Genomic DNA, 20,966 nt, shown 5'->3' on the forward strand with positions numbered 1-20,966 from the left:
ATGCCGTCTCAGTTTAAACCGCTTCTGGATCTAAATCCATATTCCCACTTAAGTAACTTACTTGCAAACTCTGTTTGTTTCAAAATGCTAGTAATACCAATATTTTGCGGACACAAAAATCAGATTAGCAAAAAATAAGATTTGTAGATAATTATATGGAATCATGTTTTGCTCTATTTTTCCTTATCACTATGTTCAAATTACAACAGAAATGTAAATATTTCCTGAATGATGAATGTTGCATAACATTACTTGCTTATTGCAACATTTTACCAGTTCACTAATAAGATCGCAATGCCTCCAATTTGGCAGTGCAAGATTTGGAAGTGCGATGATTTACAGGCCCCTTACTGTGTGGTATATAAAATATCTGTCTTCACATCCAAGTCCATTTGATATGGTTGTCCATTAGCTGTTGATGACCACCATACAGACTGTGAAATCATCTCAGAGCTCTGCCCATTTTGTTGCTTACATGAATCTTTTGTGACATCTTAGACAACTTAGACATCTGTGTTTGTGTGCCTGTATTGGCTAAATCAGACTGTCAACTAGATAACTGTAACATTGCTTCTCTGGCCTCCTAATCTGAAAATGTAAGATCATCTATTACAGTGAAAATGCATTGTTTTGCAAAATCCAAATATTATTCAAACAATTCCTTGCAATGAGATATCAAAATAAGCTGGAATTGTCCTTCATTTTCCATCACTGTGCCAAGGGCATGCAACACATTTACCGAGTATAGTAATACGAAAGGAAATACCACCTTCAGTTTTGTGATCAGGAATCTGCTTAGGCTTTGTGAGGTAACATCTGTTATTTTAATTGCTTGCTTTAAATGCTATAATGCCTGGAAAGAGTTCCTTAATTTTTATTGTCCCGTTAGCTGCTATTTTATGTAATTGTTTGAAGACTGTGTATCATAATGGAAATGCATGTGTGGGAGGAGGGGGGTTGTTCCCATAAAATGAAAGGATTCATCATTTGCTAAAGCATAATACATCGTATTAGTCCTTTGCAAATATTACAAATCTCTTCTGATCAGTGCAGTCAGCTAAGGAAACACTCTCCAAATAAATGTTCCTATTTCTTCAGGGCCTTAAAGCAGATGGTGCAATTCTTTATTTAAAATTTGCAGGAGTCATAGATTTGAATGTAGACATGATAAAATATGCCTTAACAAAATGTGAGAATGGATTTCTCACTCTCTCTCTCCCCCTGTCAGTCTGTCTCTGCTTGCTGCTTTTCCTCTGCACAATAGTAAATATAACCTCAAAAAGCCCAGGATAGTAAAATTATATTTACTTATGACTCTTAAATCACAAGTGTACAGTAAGCTTGGATTTTATTTAGTGGAACTGAATGTATCCATGTATCTCTCAAGCATTTTCCTTTGTTAAAACATTCAGGGTCATCTTACTATGCCAAGACATAGTTCTCTATTACTGTTGTTTACTCACAGTCAGCCCAAAACACTTTCCACTGCCTACAGCTACCATACAGGAGGTGAAAATATTGATGCTACTGTACAAAGGATTGGTTGGATTTCATTTGCAATAATGTGCACAATTATGACCAGTTCTATTAAAATTAAAATTGAACAGGTGCACAGAAAAGCTGATTTGTGTGAGAAGAGACTGAAAACATTGGCTTGATTGGCCTGTGAAAAGAGAGACTGAAAGAGGATACGCTCACTGTTTGTAAACACATACAGAGTGTGAATAAATGCATCGTTGTCAAGGGCTAGAGGACAAAGCTGGCACAAGAACAAATGAGTTCAAATTGCCCATGAATAAATTGAGGGCAAAAGTTAGTAGAAGGTTTCTAATTACCAGAGGCATCAGAGTCTGGAAAAACTCCTTCTTTGAGGAGAAAAGGAGAAAAAACCCAATCTTTCTTAAAGAACAGCTTATGGAAAAAGATCCAACAGGTTTGCCCATCATAGCACAAGAGAGGACCGGAGGATCCACAAGGTTGTATTCGAAGCCTACTTTCGGAAGAACACATGCTTTTCCTGGGAGAGGGCTGGTCCTCAGCTGGTGCATTCAGCTTGTTCCGTTGTTTCAGCCCAATGCACGCTACCATGAAGAAAACCGTAGGGCATGACTATGTTTTAAGCTCGAGCAGCTGGATCAGGTCCTAAAATCACAGCTTAGTTCCAGGAGCTCACGTAATTCTACATTTTAATATGGATAATTGATTAATAGTAGCATTGAGTTCATTTGAACCCTTACATTTTCCAATGGTGATGGCAGGTCGGGTGTGAAATGGTACAGGTTGGCGACTAAGCTGCCAGCTCTTTTTTCAGACAGGTGGGAGCCAGTGGACAGACTGACTTAGCCCTGCCTTCTCCAAGCTCTTGGATCTTCTTCTCTAAAAGCTGAAAGTTGATTTCTCCTTGTCCTATCAGTTTCCTCTTTTTCATCATCCTCCCCAGAACCTAAGAAACATTAAGGGAGATATAACGGAGCAAAAGATTATGCAGTTCAAGATCTCCCTTTACTTGTCTTGGAGCTTCATCTAGTTATGCCTTTCGCTCAACTACTCCTCTTTGGAAAGTGCTGAGAAATTCAGGAAGGGCATAGCACAAGTATGCTATGGCATAGGCAGTGGCAGCCCAGAGACCTCAAGAAGGGTGTGTAGCAGCCACCCTTTCTGGCTCTGCCCCCTGCTCACTGCTGCTGGCCTTCGGAGGAGGAAGAAACACTCTCCTCTCTGAGTGTCATGAAGGATGTGATGAAGACATGGCATGCACTGGAAAATAAGGCGTGTCCCATATACGATAAATACTGGAATCATCTCCTTGGCCCAAAGTTGAGATGTTTCCGTAAGAAAAGATATTGCTGCCTTTGTTTGGTGCTTATTACAGGAGCACGTGAATAAATTCTTTCCCTCTGCACCAACTGCACTACTGATGCAGTTGCTCTGTGGTGAATAGTAAGTCTCTGCCTAGGTTGCTTATCTTAAAATAATGAGATGAAGCTGAACGGCAGTGTATATTAGGTGTCCAGTATATAGTCTTGATTCCAACTGGAGTCTCTGCCTGATATGTCAAGGCAATCCTCTTCAGTTCCCTTTTTCTAATTCATATGTAAAAAGCTATTAATTTAAAATAGCATTTCTTTCCTTATTTATTTGCCTACGCAGATGAAATGTGCATCTAATTTTATCCTTGTTCCATTTGAAATTGGACAGCCTCCCCTTTATTCCAAGTTCAGACCAACAAAAGAAGGGTTTGGAACTATATATTGAACTTCTGTTTTTTCCAGAAAAAAGCCACATAACCTAGCTTAAATTTATACAGGTGCCAACTCAGTTCAACTTGGCCAACTTTGTAAACTTTTTTGACATTTGGTGCTTGTATGACAGATCATCTACCATCCTTATATCATTATACTGTATCCTCCTTTGAAGTGCAAATGAAAATTGTTTCCTCTCATACAATAGTTACTTTATATAGTTTTCTCAAGTCAGATCCAAAATTCAAGAATGAGACATGATATTGGAGAGTCATTATATAAAAGGCTCATCGCTCAGTCAATGCCAAGTATTAAAAAAATGACAAAGAAATATATAACAAATGACTAAAGCTGAATTTGAGTTTGCACGGCATTGCTCTGTTGTTAACCTAAAATCTGAATTTATGATATAATTGGTGGAATTCACAGCATTTAAAATAATAGCTGTCATTAATCTATTGGTGTATGCACCTCCTTGGCAACAATATAAAAATCTCCCTGGTGTTTGGATTCTGTTATTAGTTCCCAGGTGATGTATAAAAATACGAGGTAGTAACCTAAAGGTTAAAATGACAACACTCTAATTAAAATGCACCAAAAAATGCTGAATACAGAAAAAATAAATACACTCTTGAGGCAGAAGAGAGAAATGTTTGAGCAGCTGAAAGTCAAAATCTCTTTTTAAGTATTGTTTAGCAATATAATGTGGTCATGCAGGTATCAGTTTTTACATTATTAGAAGTTATCTAATAGTCTTGCTGTTACAGTTTGGGCATGGTGTATAATGAAACTAGGCAAACTTTTTTAAAATCCTCTGAGAAAGGATATAGTTTAAAATCAAGATAAGAAGTTTCTTGAGCTCTCCTTTCCGATTACATTGAAAGTATTATAGAAAAAATTACATGCATTTTGCTAAAACAGCTTTTTTTTTTTTTTTTTTTACCTTGCAGCTAGTGAAATGATACAGACTAAATGAAAAGACGGCATCTTAAGCTGAGAGAAATCATTATCTATGGTACATTAAGGATTAATCGACCAGAAATGCAAGATATTACACTGGACACAGCTGATGCCGTGTGTTATTTTTGTTTGCAGAAAAATCTATATTTCATAAAGAACATTAATAACAGATGAATTCAAAAATTGTGACAATCTGTGAAGAAGAATAAAATACTTTTACTGTAGTCAAGAGAGTAGAAGTTAAAATTTACATCTCATATATTTTTCTTCCAAGCTTTAAAGGAAATAAGAAAATGCCAGAATGTCCAAAGAAGTTGTTTCAAAATAATTAAGTTAAAGAATGTTAACTGAAGCTCCAAAAAAAAAAAAAAAAACCAAAAGCCAAAGTTACCAGGATAGTTGTCTTAACATTTAAAGAGATGCTTTTTCAAAAAGCTTGGCTTCCTTTTCACAAGAAAGATTCTGTAATTTGATTTCATATCTACCTCCTGGTGTCTCCTAAGTTCTTGATTATGGGAATAGATCAGGAAGCTAGAGGCAAGAAAAGATTATGGCATTTACTTACAGGTATAGCAGTGCAGATGTGCTGTATCCTTCAAAAAAATGAAAAACTATAAATATACAAATAAGAATCAGAAATATTCAATAAACTGTGACTGTATGCAAGGGTAAGTTAAATTCAGGCTGCTAATAGGAGCTCCTCAAGCACCTCCCTTACTGGGGGAGGTATCCACAAATTTAAACGTCTAGAAAGTTTGGGGCATCAGCCTCTGTAATTAAGATAGATTATGGACAAACAGTTCAGTATGATGAAAAATAGATTCTGGTTAAAAAGATTGAGCAATTTTGTAGATTATTTCTTCTGCTTTACAAAAAAATACAGACACAGGATTGCCTTGAAAGCTACCAGCTTGACCCTATTTGAGTCACCAGAAAAAACCCATGTTTAACTAAAGTTCAGGTTCTTATGTGAAGTTTGGAGTCAGTTGCTGTTGCTTGTGAGCCCACACTCCTCTCGCTCCGTGTTCCCCAAGGGCCTCATCGTTCAATGGTGTGAAACACTGTGTTGCCAAACTGCAGGAATTCATGTAAAGAACTGCATTTCTGGTTTCCCTAACCTGCCTTAAAGTTAATATTTTAAGCTTAATATTTCACATATTGATGTATTTACTTAGTTATTTTTTCCTTTAAAGTGTCTGTCTGTAGAGCTGAATGTTCAGCTCTAAGCCTTAATAGGTACCCTATGGAGTAAAAAGTCAAATTTAAATTAGGTCTTGCTATAAACAAGTGCATACACACCTAGAATGCTCTAATGCATTTTCTTTGCCCTTTTGGTAAATGATGTTTGCTAACTTGCACATTGTTTATAGGTTCTTGATATTCTGTTTCCAGGAAATGAACACTTAAGGCCTGAATAATTGTTTGTACCTTCACAGCTCCTAAGTAACATAGAAATACATCATGCTATGACTTCCTACTGATTTACACATTATCTGCCAAGGATGCTGTGAAACACTTTTAAGTAAAAGATCAAGATAAAAGGAGAGGGAGAGAAAACCCAAAATGAAACAACTAAGCCCATCTACAAAGTTTTGGTGAGGTTTGGGCACAGTACCTTTTAAACTTCTGCAGTTACTGTAAGGGTGGTTTGTCAGTTGTTTTAATGAGCATGCGTATGTTCGTTTTGAGGTTATGGCAGAGCTCGACAATAGCCGTGTAGCAATCACACACCTCTTGGTCCTCTCAGTTTATTTTTTGTTTATAGTCTGGTGGTAACATTTCTGTATTTTAACTTTTATGCATATTCTCTCCCTTGCCTTATCTTCCAGGAAATAAACGATGTGGATGTGCAGGAGCTGGTGAGAAGATCAATCGGAAGGTTAACAATTATTCGACAGACATTTCCAGTCCCCCAAAACATAAGTCAGCGCTGTTTCCGTGGCAACCACAGAATATCTTCATCACTGTGTGATCCAAAGGACCCTTTCTCCCAAAGCATGGAGGTAGTTCATATACCAGTCTATTCCCACCTGGGAACTGTCTTTCTAGATAAGTTCAAGGTTTTTCCCCAGGGGCTTAGTGTAATTTAATGTTTATTTTTCATGTCCTCTCTGACATGTAGTTTAATGGCTTATGGCATGACAAGAAAATACTTTGGAGGGGGGTGAGTGTGACTGGTGGACGAGAACAACTCACCGGCTCCACAGCAATTGAGAAAAAAGTCCAAAAAAGCCACCTGATCTCCAGGCAGTGGGGTAGTTGTTTTGTTGCCCTGCTAAATTTTTTTTTTTGTCATCTCACCAAGAAGAATTTTCTCCCCATAGCCAATGTCTCCTGAGCTGCCGTGCTTCTCTAAGCCTCAAATGTGTGGTCAACAGGAAAGCTTTTGTGGGGAGCACCCGCATCATCTGTTTCAAGTGTCTTGGTGTATGCACCTAAATCTACGCCTATGTTCCAAAGAGGCCTTATTTTCAGGGCTGTTAATTACATATCGCAATTAAACTATAAGAGCCTTCCTACCACATGAAATCAGCAACAGGATCACAGTCACTGTCCTGCTGACTTCACATAGTTTTTCCAAGAGCAAGTCCTCTCTCTCTCTCTTATATCTGGTTAGGCTTACTCATGACAAAGCTATGGTAAATCAGGAGTATGAAATTGGCTTAAGATGTCAATTTTACTTTAGTTTTTTTGCGTGGTCATTTGTGAAGTTGTGGAAAGATGACTGCACTGGCGGTGGTGCAGGAGGACTGTATCTGACTTGGCAGCAAAGAGAGCAGTCATCTTGTGATGCTGAAAGAAAGGAGTGAGAGAAAGCACTGGGAGAGACATAGGGAGGTGTTGAAGAGTGTCCTTGCTTAAAATGAAAATATGTAAGGGGAAAAGAAGGAAAAGTGTGGTTGGTCTTGCCCTGTTTCAAGTCAGCTGTAAGAGCCTTTGCCTCACTAATTGTTCAAAGAGCAGCCAGTAAGCAACTATTGATGACATGAAAAATTTTGGCCATAGCACACTGCACAATGATCCTGTTAGAGTTCTTAAAATAAACAGGGCTGTGTAAGGTCAATAGATGCATAGGATATCTCTAGACGCTATTTAGGAACTGTGAAAAATCTTTAGGTTGCACTGTTCTGTTATGGCAGCAAGATCGTAGGGGTAACTTTGGTAGTCTATGGATAATGCATAAAAACTGAGGGTGTGATTATATGCAGCCGTTAGAGATTGCAAAGAGCAGTTTTCATGAACAAAGTTACTAACAAGAGCAAGGCATAAAACAAGAATCACGTATCGATGGGAGGCTTCATGTTTTGATTTGTTTTCTCTTCAACTTCACTTCCATTTCATTTTCACTTCAACAGTGAACTGACTCTAGGAAAGGAAAGTTCTAGAAATCAAAGTTTATTCTCTGCAAATTGGCAAATTCCATTTAATGTGTTAGATTGGACCTTACACCTTAACCTGTCCTTCTTGATTAACCTGTAGCTTGGAGAACTGTAATATTCCTATTGAAAGCTTTCATAATGTTTCAGTTCAAAGGAATGATGGAAGCTTGACTGGTTTAACTGTTCTGCACGGTTGAGTTACTTTTTTCATGCTGCACTTCATTAGTAACTGAGTGAGACGATACTAAAAAATGAAAGGAAGAAAACCTCTGACACAGTTTCCCCTGTGTCTTCATATGATGCACAGACCTTCGAGTAGCTGTGGGGTTTGTTCGCTGTTTCTTTGTTCTCCCCAACAATATTATAAATTAACTTTTATTCCAGTGGAGAGTTGGAGCAGTTTATAAATTGAAATTTCTAATGCTTTTTTTATGCCATCGAAGTGTGACTAATCAGAAATATTCTCTGGAAATTGTAAGGGTGGATTTCTTGATTTATTTTTTCTGAATTACTCCCCCTAAAATCTGTGTGAATAATTAATTTTTTTCAACATCTTAATTAAAACACTGAAAAATATTTTGGTGAAGATCTCTCATTGTGTCTCTGGGATTGTCCAAGTCAAAAAAACTTCTATAAATTTATATCATTTTGAAGGAAGGAAATTAAAAACTGGATTCACAGAAGTATTTAGTACCATAACCCTTTTGTCTAAAAACTATGTACAATAGTCTAGGTATGCATAAAATAAACACCGTTAATCCAGATTAATCACTCCTACTTAATCTGATTGCTAAATACCTTTCTTCTGCACTCTGGAACAAAAAATCACATCTGAATTTTGAATTGCATCAACAGGATGTTATGCAGTTAGATACTGCTTGGTAAGGCAAGTGTCCAGCCATTAGTCTAAGAGACTTCGAATAAATAAAGGATCAGTAGAGATATCAGACAGTGCATTGAATGTCCCAGTAAATTTATGTGGGAAATTAATAAAAGTGTAAAGTGACTTTAATTTACAGGCCCACTCTGTGCATGGGGACAGTTACTAATGAAGCGTACTTCTGGTAGTGACAGGGAAGGGTTATTTTGAGAAGCAGAAATTAATCGTAGTGTCTTTATCATTGCATTATCAGTGATTGATCACTGTAAATGTTAAGCTAAACTATTAGTGAAGGAATAACAATGCTTAATAATTGCTGAACTCTGTACTCCTGGGCCCTGTTAGTACTTGATGAAGGCCCAGCTATATTACTCTTAGATTAGTGAATGCATCCTTCCTCATGAACTGTGACAATAGTCTTCTATTCCCATGATATTGGGTTATGGAAGCTACCTTGAAAGCAATGTCATTGTGTTGGGAAATGATGACTTGGCATCTGTAGCCCTTCATGTACCAATTTAATCTCGTTAGTGACCTTATTGTCTCTGCTATCTAGAGGATTGGTTTTTTTTCCTTTAGTGAAAGCTTATGTAAAATAAACTTGCCTCACAGCATAGAAATAATCCCTTTTCTCCCCCTGAAACAAATGTCCCTATGGTGCTGACTTCTTTGGGGAAATACGGTTTAGCTGAAATGCTTTGAATTATTTGTAGGTTTACAATACACAGACAAATCATCCAAGTTATTTTAAAAATGCTTGATTAATCTGAACCCACATCGTCAATCCATGCTTTTAATCCTGTTATGCACAGTGATGCCTGGCCTGTGCATCTGCGGAAAGTAAATTAATTCCTGGGTGAATATTGAAATGGAAATATTCACAGCCACTGGAGTCATGGGAGAAGCCCGAGTAAGAATAAAGAAGCATCTTCCAGAAAGGAGGAGTGAAGGATCATTGTCATTTAAAGAAAAAGGGAAATAAGTATCAGAAGTTCTGTGTGTTTGTGGTACTAACAATGTAGAGTTGTAAAGGCAATAGAGGATCCCAGGAGTTTATCAGGATGGAAAGCAGCAGACCATTAGATCTCCTTCAATAAAATGTGGAAGGCAAAATGCCCCAGGAAATTCTGGCAAGGTAAGGAGAAAGACGACCTCTTTCCTGGATGCTAGGCAGGGAAGGAGTCTGTCACAAAACCTTCCTGTGAGAACTGTACAGAGCAGATTGCAGATGATACAGGCAAAGCCAGCATAAAGATGGAATTTATGTAAGAAAACAAAAACATAAAAAATAGTTTATATGGAAAGGAGTAATTAGGCAGGAAGAGAGGCTATTTTTTTTTCTCTTTTCTTTTTTTTTTTCCTTTTTTTTAAGGTGATGTGTGGATTTGCCAATCAGTGTCTCAGATCTTCAACATTATTTTCCTTCCTTAGCATACACCCCCTCCCAATAACTCTAGGACTTTCCCAGGGTTTGGATATTTTTAAGAGGTAGAATAGGGGCATTCTCCACAAAATTGGCATACTTTCCTATTGTAAGCTTCCTTCTTCTTTCAAGGTTTTGACTAGACCATCTCTATGGAGAAACCCTTACACAAAGCAGTCATCGTATTCCACAAATCTGGGAAAAGTCTTTTGGCTTGTCAGTGACTGATGGAGAAAAAAAACCAGCAACCTTGCCTCAGTTAGCAAATTGCTGCTGACTAATTTGTTTTCAGGCACTGGGAATGCTCTACAACCCCCTTCATAGTGCAGCTGAGGAAACAGAGTTTCCCTCAATAACTTCAAGTCCCATGACTTCAAATGACCAATAGGTTATCTATAAATAATATTCCCAAAGGTCCTTCTCATTTCTAAACTTTATTTCTCTTCCCGAGAACCTCTGTTCAGGAGAGCTGAGGTTTCTCTTTATGATACTGTTAGTAACTTAAATGTTCCTGCCATTTGAGGACAGAAATGACTGACATAAAGCTATATTGTGAATTACTTGTTTCAGAAGTGTTCATGAATTCTGAGCTTCTGTTCTTTTACGTTGAATTGTATCTTTCACATCTCACTTTGTACTGTGTGTATTTAAAAGTGCATATATAGAAATAGTACATGGGTAAGTGGAACTGGCACACAAGTAATTTCTTTTCTTGAGTTCAACTGTTCTCTCTTTGATGCCAAACAGGAACTTCCTTGCACTGTATGTGTGTAACTATGCTCACAGTGAAACATGGACACATTTACTCAGTAAGAGTTTCATTTACTCAGTAAGAGTTTCTTCCTGCAAGGAATTAACAGCCATTGCCAAAACCCCTGACAGGAAACACTACAAATTGCAGAATCGACATGCAACTGCACACAGAGAAAGATTTCATCAGGTCATATTTCATTCCAGAAATTGCCTCAATCAGAATTGACTGCAAAAATCAGGAACAAAAACCACCCTGAGATGATTTATTTTAAATTTTCAGAGTTTCTGTTTTTCAAAAGAACAAAAAAATCTTGAAGACAATTTGATGGTGTCCAAATATCTGGTGACTGAAAAATTGAAAGTTGCAGGCAACTGGTTAAAAGTAAAAGAAACTCTTTTACGTTCATGAGTAGGGCTTTAAATCCTGCAAGTGGAGCTGTGCCAGTGATTGGGCTGCCTGTACTTCACAGGTAGTAGTGCTTTGTAGTGTAGTAGTATAGTTTGTTGCTGCAAATGTGTAGTTTGTTACTGCAAATAACTTGTAGTCTGACAGCCCCTAGCTGTAGTTTCTGCCAGAGCCAAAGATATGACTTTCTGACTCTTACAGTTTCTTCTTAATGCCAAATAAGCCGTTTAATTACCAGAGGATTATGGGTGAGGCAAAACAAATGATAAATTCTGGCAGCTGGCAGGAGACCACAAATAATAATGCTAATACTCTCTTTTAAATATCTTTGCAGATTTCAAACCTGTATATATACGACACTGTCCTCCTGTTGGCAAATGCCTTTCATAAGAAGCTGGAGGACAGGAAGTGGCACAGCATGGCCAGTCTCACCTGCATCAGGAAGAACTCTAAACCCTGGCAAGGAGGACGATCCATGTTGGAAACCATTAAGAAGGTACCTTTCCCGTGTATTTCCTCGTCTTTGATTTCTAAAATACTTGCGTTAGGCAGTATTTCCTTCTGAGGTGCGTACTATTCTTGCCAATACCAGCAGTGTCTTTTCAAAGCAATGGTTTTGATATATTTACAGTTTCTGATTGAAAATAGTCTTTAATTGGTTTTGCTTCTTTTCCATGTCATGATAAGCATATTCGAAGTGAAGTCAATGAGTTTGTTTACCAAAACTACCAAACTACTAGAATTTTCAAGTACGAATAATATCCTATTGAAAAAGTGTCACAGGTTAGGAGATAAAGCAGATAAATTTACTATTTTCTTTGTTAAAAAAAAACAAAACAGGTTACAAAATTACACTTGGGTAATGTTCTGTGGAATTTGCTGTTGCACTGCTATTGACATTAATATAGTGAAATAATAGAAATGAGAGTGAGGAAAACCCTAACTCATCTAGTGTATATCCTGCCATTACAGAACTGTTCCCTGTAACAGTCTCTACAGTGCTTTATCCAATGTTAAAATCTCCCTACTTCCCTGTGATTATTTCATACCTTAATCATGCTCATGCCCAAGATGCTTTTCCTGTTCTTCAGTCTTTAAAGGTATTTTTTCTTAGTTCATCCTTTTCTTCATGATGTTTACAGCCTCCACATATTTAGAGACAATTATCACAGCCTTCTGGGTCAGTATTTAGTCAAAATTGCATAAGTTGGTAGTTTACCCTTCCCTGTAAGTTATTTGGTTCAGTCTCCTTATATTATTGATGTCTTTCATAAAACTGCCTTCTCATTTGTCTGCATGTACTTCCTAGTAATGTATACTTACATTTAAAGTGCTGGCAATGCCTACATTATAAATACAGAAAAAGACAGTAAAAGAGAAAAAAAAAAAAAAAGAAAAAGGTGCTTTATTTATGGCATATAAAAGGACATAAAAAATAATTTAAAATATAATGGTGTTTCAAGTTGTTGCTGTTCTGCATTAGACCTTTAACTACACCAGAAATTATGATGATGCAGGCTCCTTTGAACTCTGCTTATTTTTCGCCAGTCCCAGGTCAATCTGCATTAGCTTCAAAATAACAGTTCAAGGCTTTCTTTGATGGCTGTCCCCAGTTTCCATTCTAATAGTTTGAAGTCATGAGACTGCAAGGATTATCCAGAACACATTTCTTACTTCAGGGGCAGGATATGGCTTTAAGGGACTCTAAACTGTATTGCTCTTAAAGTATCAGAAGAATTTCAAATTCACATTTGGCAATCCCGTGTATTTTAAGCTACGTTTCAGGCAAGGTTGGTTCTGGAACTTTTCTTATCAACTTGAATTTTGTAAATACTATTGCACACTTTTTCATTAATAAACTAAAAGCTATTTCTACTTACTCAAATCCAAATAGGATGTCTGAGCCGGAAACGTCAAAATACCCACTTCCAATTTAGAATTAGAATTTGCTATCTGAGCTGGAGTTTCAGGCAAAGTCTGGTAGACCTACTAGCAGCTCTAAGTTTAGAAGTACTCCACCATGGAAAGGACTGCTGACTGTTTTTCATTAAGATTATTTGCTTGCTTGTGTTGGTTGTGGATGTGAGACTGATCCTTTTCTCCTACATAAACATCCTTTATGCTTTTTCTTACCACCATCTCATCTCTTTGCATCTCAAACAGAGTTTATTCCATTCTTTGCCACATCATCCTAGCTATCCAATTTATCTTCTTCCAATTCTCACCTCCTAGAATGATGTGATTAATAAAACAAACTCCTTCTGTGACCTTTCATGGAAGAGCTGCACTATGTTGAAGATCGATTTATGTAGCTCTTAAACCTAAAACATGACGAGAGATGTCCAGGAGAAATATGAAAGCATTCAAGAAGGCAGGAGCAAGCGGAAATTCCAGGGTTGTGGTTAGCTTGCTAGAAAATGAATCGAATGCCAAGGAAATTCCTGATGTGTGCTGCTAACCAGGCTTCCCTCCTGTTGCTTTTGGGTTTCTTTGCTAATTGAATGAAATGGCTTTGATAAGAAGTCATTTTATTGGTGTAAATTGAATAATCCAAATACTCCTTATACTGCATTGTGCTGACAAAGATTAATTTCTAGAAGAAACATGTTAAAGTTAAAAGTCAAAATTTAATCCAAAATGAAATACAGAAATTTCCTATGTGTGTCCATGTCTGTACCATTTCAATCCCTAGGCAGAGTAAAGCTAAAAATTGCAGCTGAGCACTGAAATTGCACAAGAAAAAGGAATTCTGCTTTAGTTTTGTGGTCTACCTTCTTTTTTGTTGCACTAAAGCACTTATGTAAAAGAACTTCAGGATCACAGCTGTGTACAAAGTTGACACTGATGAATGTCTGATGAGGTATCAGAAAAACAAAATTAAAAAGTAATGAAAGGAAAAGTAAAAAAAACTTAATCTCTCTTCTTGAGAATGCTTCCATTTTCCATCTTGGTTTTTTTCTTTAAACATCTTTTCTCTCCTGTTGTCTTGGAACATCCTCTAAAACCAACTGAAATAAAAAGTTTTTCTCAAAAACATACCAGTTTTCCTTAATTTTGAAAGAAAACAGGAAAAAGTTACCATGTGGTGTTTAAATAGTTTCTGACTAAAAGGTTCTGCATTTTCATTTTGAAATCACCACTGTTCCAAAGATATAGTGTATAATGGAATATCATAAGAAGATATTGTTATAGTTCAGGGTGAAGGAACATTCTGAGATTTCTTAAATGCTCCTGGGAAAAGAACTTCCATCCTCTCTACAATTTTAATTCTACCTTCATAACAACCTGTATCGCAGAGCTGGCATCACCGTCTTGCCCCAGGTTGTCCCTATCCTCAATGTAGTTTTAGTGGGTGTCACATTGTAGCCAAATATGGTGATGGGGGGGAAAGAAAAGAGATGCCTAATTCCAGCCTGCCTGCCTTAGAAGAGAGCTAGCAACTGAAGTAGCTGTTCTGGCAGTAGAGGTGATGTTGCCATCTACTGCTGTGCACAACTGGGTTCTTGTTGCTAAAAAAGCAGGAAAAACCAGTTCTAGAGGAAGCTTTTCTAGAAGAAAATCTATCTTCTAGAATTAGAAATCCAGAAACAGGAATACCTGGCAGTGTTTTAGCTGCAGAGGGAATCTCACTCTGATTTCTGGAGGGGAAAACAAGAAAAGAGATGGGAAATCTCCATAAGCTACACGCTGAAGAAGGTAAGAGAAAGGGATGCTGATGTTCTACCTGCATCAGCACTTGTTGAAAATAGAGCTCTGGTGGTAAATAAACTAGCTGATAGGGAAGAGTAGGGAATGAGGGGGAATTAGAGTTTCAAACATTTCTTGAAATGGCAAAATAGCTGTCTGAATCATTCCCTATTGTCATTTGTTACTTTTCACTGTTGAACATCTGATTCCTGCGTCACTATTTCTACAAACAACTCCAAAAGCTGTTTTTATTGTGTGAATTCAGCTGATTGGACAAAGACTAAAAAGCCATTTTAAGCCCACTACAATTATTAAAATCTAATATCTGTTTCTACCCATTCTGGAACTGAATAAATAGTTAAATTCATCAGGAAATACAATCCTCCTAATGAATTTGGCCAGCTCTAGCAATTAGTTCTAAATTCACTTCTGTAATAGGAACTATCCCCAAACACATGCTCACTTGTTTATTTCTCAGTAAAGCTATTTCACAGTGAGAGAAAGACGTATTACTAGAAAATAATTCTACTGTGGGAAAAATTAATCTTCCCGAATAGCCTGAGAATAAATGTAAGTAGGATTATACGGAGGATCAACTCAGAAAAATGACATCAAGTTACTGCATATATCTTCTCCCACGCTTACCTGATCTCTTCCCGGTCACATTTGTTTAGCTCACTGACAAACAGCAAATCTTTAGTGCTAGCAGCAACGTAGAGCCTACTCCTTTGTGGAAAATGAGCTGTACCTCGTGCTGTTTCATGAATCACGCGTGGAATTGTCAACTAGTTCTTGTCTCAGAAATGTCAGTGATGTTCAGTGGTGACGTGCGAAAAAGATGCCAAATTGTTTTTCAGGCACTAGATTAGGCTCTCTTCTCTAGCAGCTAAAAATGGTGTGTTGAATTGAAAACTCAACAATGTTTTCAATATCAGATTTTTTCAAGAATAAAATGTGAAACTCATATTTAATGCTTATAGATTTTTTTTCTGCCTGTTACCACAGTTTTTTCCTTAATTGCAAAATAATGTCTGAGCATAACCGTATTTTGAAAAAAAGGAAGTTTGAACAGGAATCGTGAGAGCAAGTACAATATTTTATAACTGATGATTGGCAAGCTGACATTCGCAAGTGAGGTTCTGACTGCTGGGTAAATAGTGCTTTCTTCAGGGACTTATGGTATAGTAGTGCCTAAGCATATATAAACTGTAGTTTATTTTGCCAGTCTGGACAGGACTCAGGTAGGCTTTAACTATATTGCCACGCTTTATAACAGCTCTGCAAAGCCCAGAACAGTGATCAGAAATGTAAGTAAAACATTTTTGTCCTAACAACTGACATTTCACTCTTCAGTTTTAAATGTGTCAGGAAATTGCATGGTTGCGGCTCAACCTTAGAGGAATTTGAGAGAATAGATAATAAATCTGATAAAAAATAGCATTGTTTCTGTAATTTAAATGGAATGAAAAATTTCTTTGACTCTTACCCATTATCATAATTAATGCTAAAATAACTTGGAAAAATCTCATCAGGAAATTACTGGATCTGTGGCTGTCATACAGATGGCCATTTTCTCTGTGATCTCCTTCCACTATGCATTAGTGCAGGGATAAAACACATGCCATAAATCAAGTAAGTGTTTTAGAAGGATCCACACGGTGAAAGACTATGCAGAAAAATTGGAGCAGTGTCCTGAAACTCTTCCTAGGCAATATGCTGTCCCACTCCATCAGCCCTAAACAATAAAACAGGCTCATGTAATCCTTGTAAAAAAGGCTGTGTGGGACATTGAGGACTAGCAGACAGCAATAACAGGATTGCCTGGCCTGCAGGTCCAGCAAGGTAGGTCCCGGATAGGGAGGAGGCATCAGGATCTCCAAGAAGTTTCCTATCAGATTTAGTATTGTTGTTGGTATTATATGGGTGGTTCTTCACTGTTTTGTCTTTCTGCCTCTGCCCTTCCCAAGCCAGGAGCATTCCCATCTAATCTGAGCTCTTAATTACACTGTTTGCAGATGTACACAGTCTAGGAAAGAAAGCTCTAATCGAAGACACTCTTACATGAGAGATTTTCAAAGCATGATAAAATCGCCAGAATGTATGAATGAGAAAAATTGTTGTTATGGTTACCGCTGGATTTCAGACAAATAAAAATAACTAACAGGCTTACAGTTTGTATCTTGCCCCAACAGTTGCAGCCATTTAAAAATCAAGGTAAATAAACTTACACAATGGTTTCGGATAGACATTCAGTTCCAAAATATGGTAGGTAAATCTGTTAACCTGTACTATATGTTTGGGGCCGTGTATTTCCATGGAATCCTATATTTTCTTAAAAAGAGGATTTCATTACTTCAAATGTAATTGAGGTGAAATACTTCTTTAAATGGTCTTATTTTTTATCATATTTGCTCAAATAAGGACAAAGGTTAAAAAAAAAATTACTAAAATTTTAAATTGCTGTCTCAAATATCAAAAAATCATTTCTATTTTAGTCATGATTCCATCTTCATGTCCCAGAATTTTTTGGGACACTCTTAATTTGGAAAATAAAGTCGCTTTGATTTTCTATATTGAAAGTTCCCAATTTAAAACCATTTTGTCACAAAATAAGAAAAAAGGAAAAGACCTTCTGCTGTACAAAGCATCTGTGTTAACAGATTTTTTTTGTTGCTGTTGAATATTTCCTTTCTTTTATCATTTTTTTCCAGAGTTTTCCCTTTCTTTTTCCAGACTTTGCTTGTGGCTCACTTGAAGTCATGGTGCAGCTCAGGTGGTCTATAACAGTTTAATTAATTTTCATTCTTTACTTATCTCAGACCCACAGGTTTAATTCACATTGTGGGAAAAAGTTTTAGGAAGTAATATAGGAAATATGAAGTATAATATAATAAAAGCAGTATATGGTAAGGGATCAGAGTGGTGCAGGACTAGGAAGAGGTGTATACTGTCAGGGAGGGCGAGTCAGCCAGATGGAGGCTGTCGGGGGTCACATGGGGATCCCAAGCCTTGCAGATCTGTGCTGCTTTGCAGGCATTTCTACATCACATGTACCGTGAAATTCTGGCTTAATTCATCAAAAAGCCAGATGAGACCATGTGAGAAAAAAGGTACGTGGAACAGATTTTTATTTCTGGTTCGTGAATAGGATGTAGTCAAATTTAAGTTAGCAGGAAAGGTTTATATTTGTGAAACTCAGTTATTTACCTAAGGATACGTTCAAATGATTTTGCAGGTAAACACAAGCTCGCTCTGTCTTTACTCTTAAACCAGCCAGAGGTGTGCTAACCCCAATCTAAAAGCCATGAAGGTGTGATTATTACAGGATTGTGCTCAAGCTAATAACTAACCTCAGTGTCATGCTAACCATAGCAACATGCTTCAAAATTGCCTGGTTGGCTCTCACTGAGGGCGAAATGACCTGGAGTCTTCCTGCAAAAGACTATTCAGATGTACCCTTAACCAGAATGTTGTTTTTTCCTTTTTTTTTTTTTTTTTAATTTTTATTCTAGTATCTCATCCAAAAAGTAAATATTCTAGAAAAGATTAAAAAAATACATATACACAAAGTATTATCTTGTTTTTAGCTGAAAATGGAATTTCATTAAACATTTACGTATTATTCCTTGAAAATACTAGTCTCTAGTAGTCTCTAGTAAGTTTTAAAGTTATTATCTCAATGATCAGCTTCCTTATTTTTATTATAATCGTATTAATGTTTTATAAAAGGATGACCAAATTTTGTTAGTTCATACTACTCTGCAATGGAGATGCAAATTTTGTACTCCTTCCCGGATTTTCTCCAAATTGAAGATGTGAGAGTAGAGCTTTTAAAATCATAATTCAGCAAGGCTTATGTGCTTAGCTAGGTAGTTTGTATTGCAAGAATTTATTTTCCATTTTTTTCAGTTTTCTTAACTGAAAAAGCAATCACAACTGCAAAACTCTTGCCTTATGTTTTGGAGAAAAGCTATGCATTTCATATGGTTTGACACTAGAGGCAGATGTCTTGTGCATACTTAAAATATTCAAGTTTTTTGGAGGAAGTGAGTTAAATATCTCATTTTCCCTGAAACTGAAAACTGAAGAAATTTTTCAAGGCTAAAGGTTTTCATTGTAGGCGTTTCACGTGGCTCTGTTGATTTTACAGTTCAGGTCATCACAGTTCTTATACAAAGATGAAATATGTGTCATGTTGAATTAACCCTGGAATATATTTTGGATATTGCTGTGGCATGTATAGTCCTTTCAACTCTGATTCTTTATAGTAAATAGTCACTGTTTCATTTTTAGTATTTTAACCCCTTCTGACTGAAATGTAAAAAAGTAAAAGCAAGCTTGAAAATATGCTGCATTGTTGCTCATGTTATGCATTCTTAGTAGTAGAGAAGAGTTGTGGAAGAAAACAGAAAAATCACGATATTCAGCTAGACAAGCCCCTCTTCATTTGTGCAGGTCACTTATGTTGGGCCCAAAAAGCACTTAACTTGATCCAAAACTCAACCTGATCTTATGTGGAAATCTCTTCTGGGTGAGAAACATTTGGGGGGAAAAAGCAAAAATAAACAAACAAAACTAATTTTTGTGCAATTTCTTTTATATATTTGTCTTTAGTTTTGCTTCCACTACAATTAGTCACAAAACTTTTTTTTTTTTTTTAATTGAGGCTAGAATGTCTATTCTATAGAATACGCTGATGGGTCAAAGAACAAAAACTGGAATGCAAATACACCAAGAGTAAGGCTTTTGCTTGTATTGCATCTGCTTAGTATTGCTGAGTTTGATTCTTCTGTGAAGAGCTTAAATGATGTAGGAACAATTTAGGCTTCAGAATTTTTAGGGAAATGTGGTCTTTGGAAAACTGTCCTAATTCTGGTAGTTGTGTATGTATTTTGCGTAGTTAGTGCACAAATCCCTTGGAGAAACAAAAGGCTATTATAATTGGCTACTTCGGAGTTTTCACTCCATTCTCCTTTTTTTCCAATAGGGTGGAGTGAATGGCTTGACCGGAGAACTGGAATTTGCAGAAAATGGGGGGAATCCCAATGTGCATTTTGAAATTTTGGGGACAAATTATGGAGAAGATCTTGGCAGAGGCATCCGCAAGGTGAGGCTACATATATTCAAACAAGAGGCTGTTTTACTGATTTTTTAAAAAATCTTTCTTGTGTTCCATGTTAATAGAAAAGTGTCTGATGGCAGATAATGTGTTGTTGTGTATCGTTAAGAGGAGTAAGAAATAGGAGAAAAGTCTTGAACTTCTAGATACCCATCTATTTTATTGTTGCAAAGAAGCCTTGCAGTAGGTCGCGTTGATCAAGGTGTTGTTTGTAATACAGAATGTGTTAAGCTGCTAGTCAACGGTCCCAAAAGACCAGTGAAAGCTGTTGTTTTGTAACCCTTGCAACCCATTTCCAAAATAGCAAATTTTACATTGAATTATGTTTAGACCACCCAGATTGACACTTGATACTTACGGTCAAAGTGGGATGCTGCAACCGTTAGATGATTAAAATTCATAGGTACAGAAAGAGAAAGTCTGTTGTAACATAGACAAAATTTCTGTAATCTCTTGTCATCTTGAAATAAGTACACAGTATTTTTAGTAAAAATTAACCTTTACAGAATAAGTGTAATGTTATGTATTCAGCTGCCAGACACAGTCCAAATACTTGGACTTAGATTGTTTGAGGAAATGGCGTACATCTCGAGCAAAAATACTTTTTCTTGGTATTTCAGTTTTGCTAGTCTGTAAAGATAAATTTAAGTCCTGTATAAGGAACGGTGGAAGCAGGTCTCTATCTGCAATGTATATCCTTAACTTTGGACAACTGCCCATCTGGAATGGCAAAAGTAGCAAAAATCACATGGTACCTCTTAGGAAAGTAAAAGACTAATAGGCTTTTTCAGGAGCAACTTTCCTCAAAGATCGACCTCCCGAAAGATAATACCAAGATCTCTTCATTTAGTGTATCAGATTACTCTGGTTTTTATATGTGAGGAACCTGAAGTGATTGTCTGAAAGCAAATGACAGAGGAAGCTATCTTAATATATGTAAACTGGTTCCATGTGTCAGTGTCACTATATAGTGAAGTACATCATTTGTCTGCATACCTTCTGCAGTAACAGATAAGTGCTCTGAAAGAAGGGAGAGATAAATAAGAAGCTAAAAGTGTCTCTAAACTCCTGAAATTTCTCCTCTGCTTTTCATTGGAATTGTTATTCCATTCCTGC

General features: G+C 36.8%; 1 protein-coding gene across 1 annotated transcript in view; it reads left to right on the forward strand.

Moving 5' to 3' along the window:
• The window catches only part of LOC104082697 (glutamate receptor ionotropic, delta-2), a gene marked incomplete at both ends in the record, with an annotated part of 104,786 nt that overhangs the window by 1,975 nt on the left and 81,845 nt on the right, over positions 1-20,966 (forward strand). Inside the window, 3 exons of the mRNA XM_009585915.1 lie at positions 6,032-6,205; positions 11,379-11,540; positions 19,719-19,838. Coding sequence (XP_009584210.1) covers positions 6,032-6,205; positions 11,379-11,540; positions 19,719-19,838 — 456 coding nt within the window. The remainder of the gene's footprint in view (positions 1-6,031; positions 6,206-11,378; positions 11,541-19,718; positions 19,839-20,966) is intronic.

The sequence above is a fragment of the Fulmarus glacialis genome, unplaced genomic scaffold, assembly GCF_000690835.1.
Source record: "Fulmarus glacialis isolate BGI_N327 unplaced genomic scaffold, ASM69083v1 scaffold4669, whole genome shotgun sequence".
Lineage (NCBI taxonomy): Eukaryota > Metazoa > Chordata > Aves > Procellariiformes > Procellariidae > Fulmarus > Fulmarus glacialis.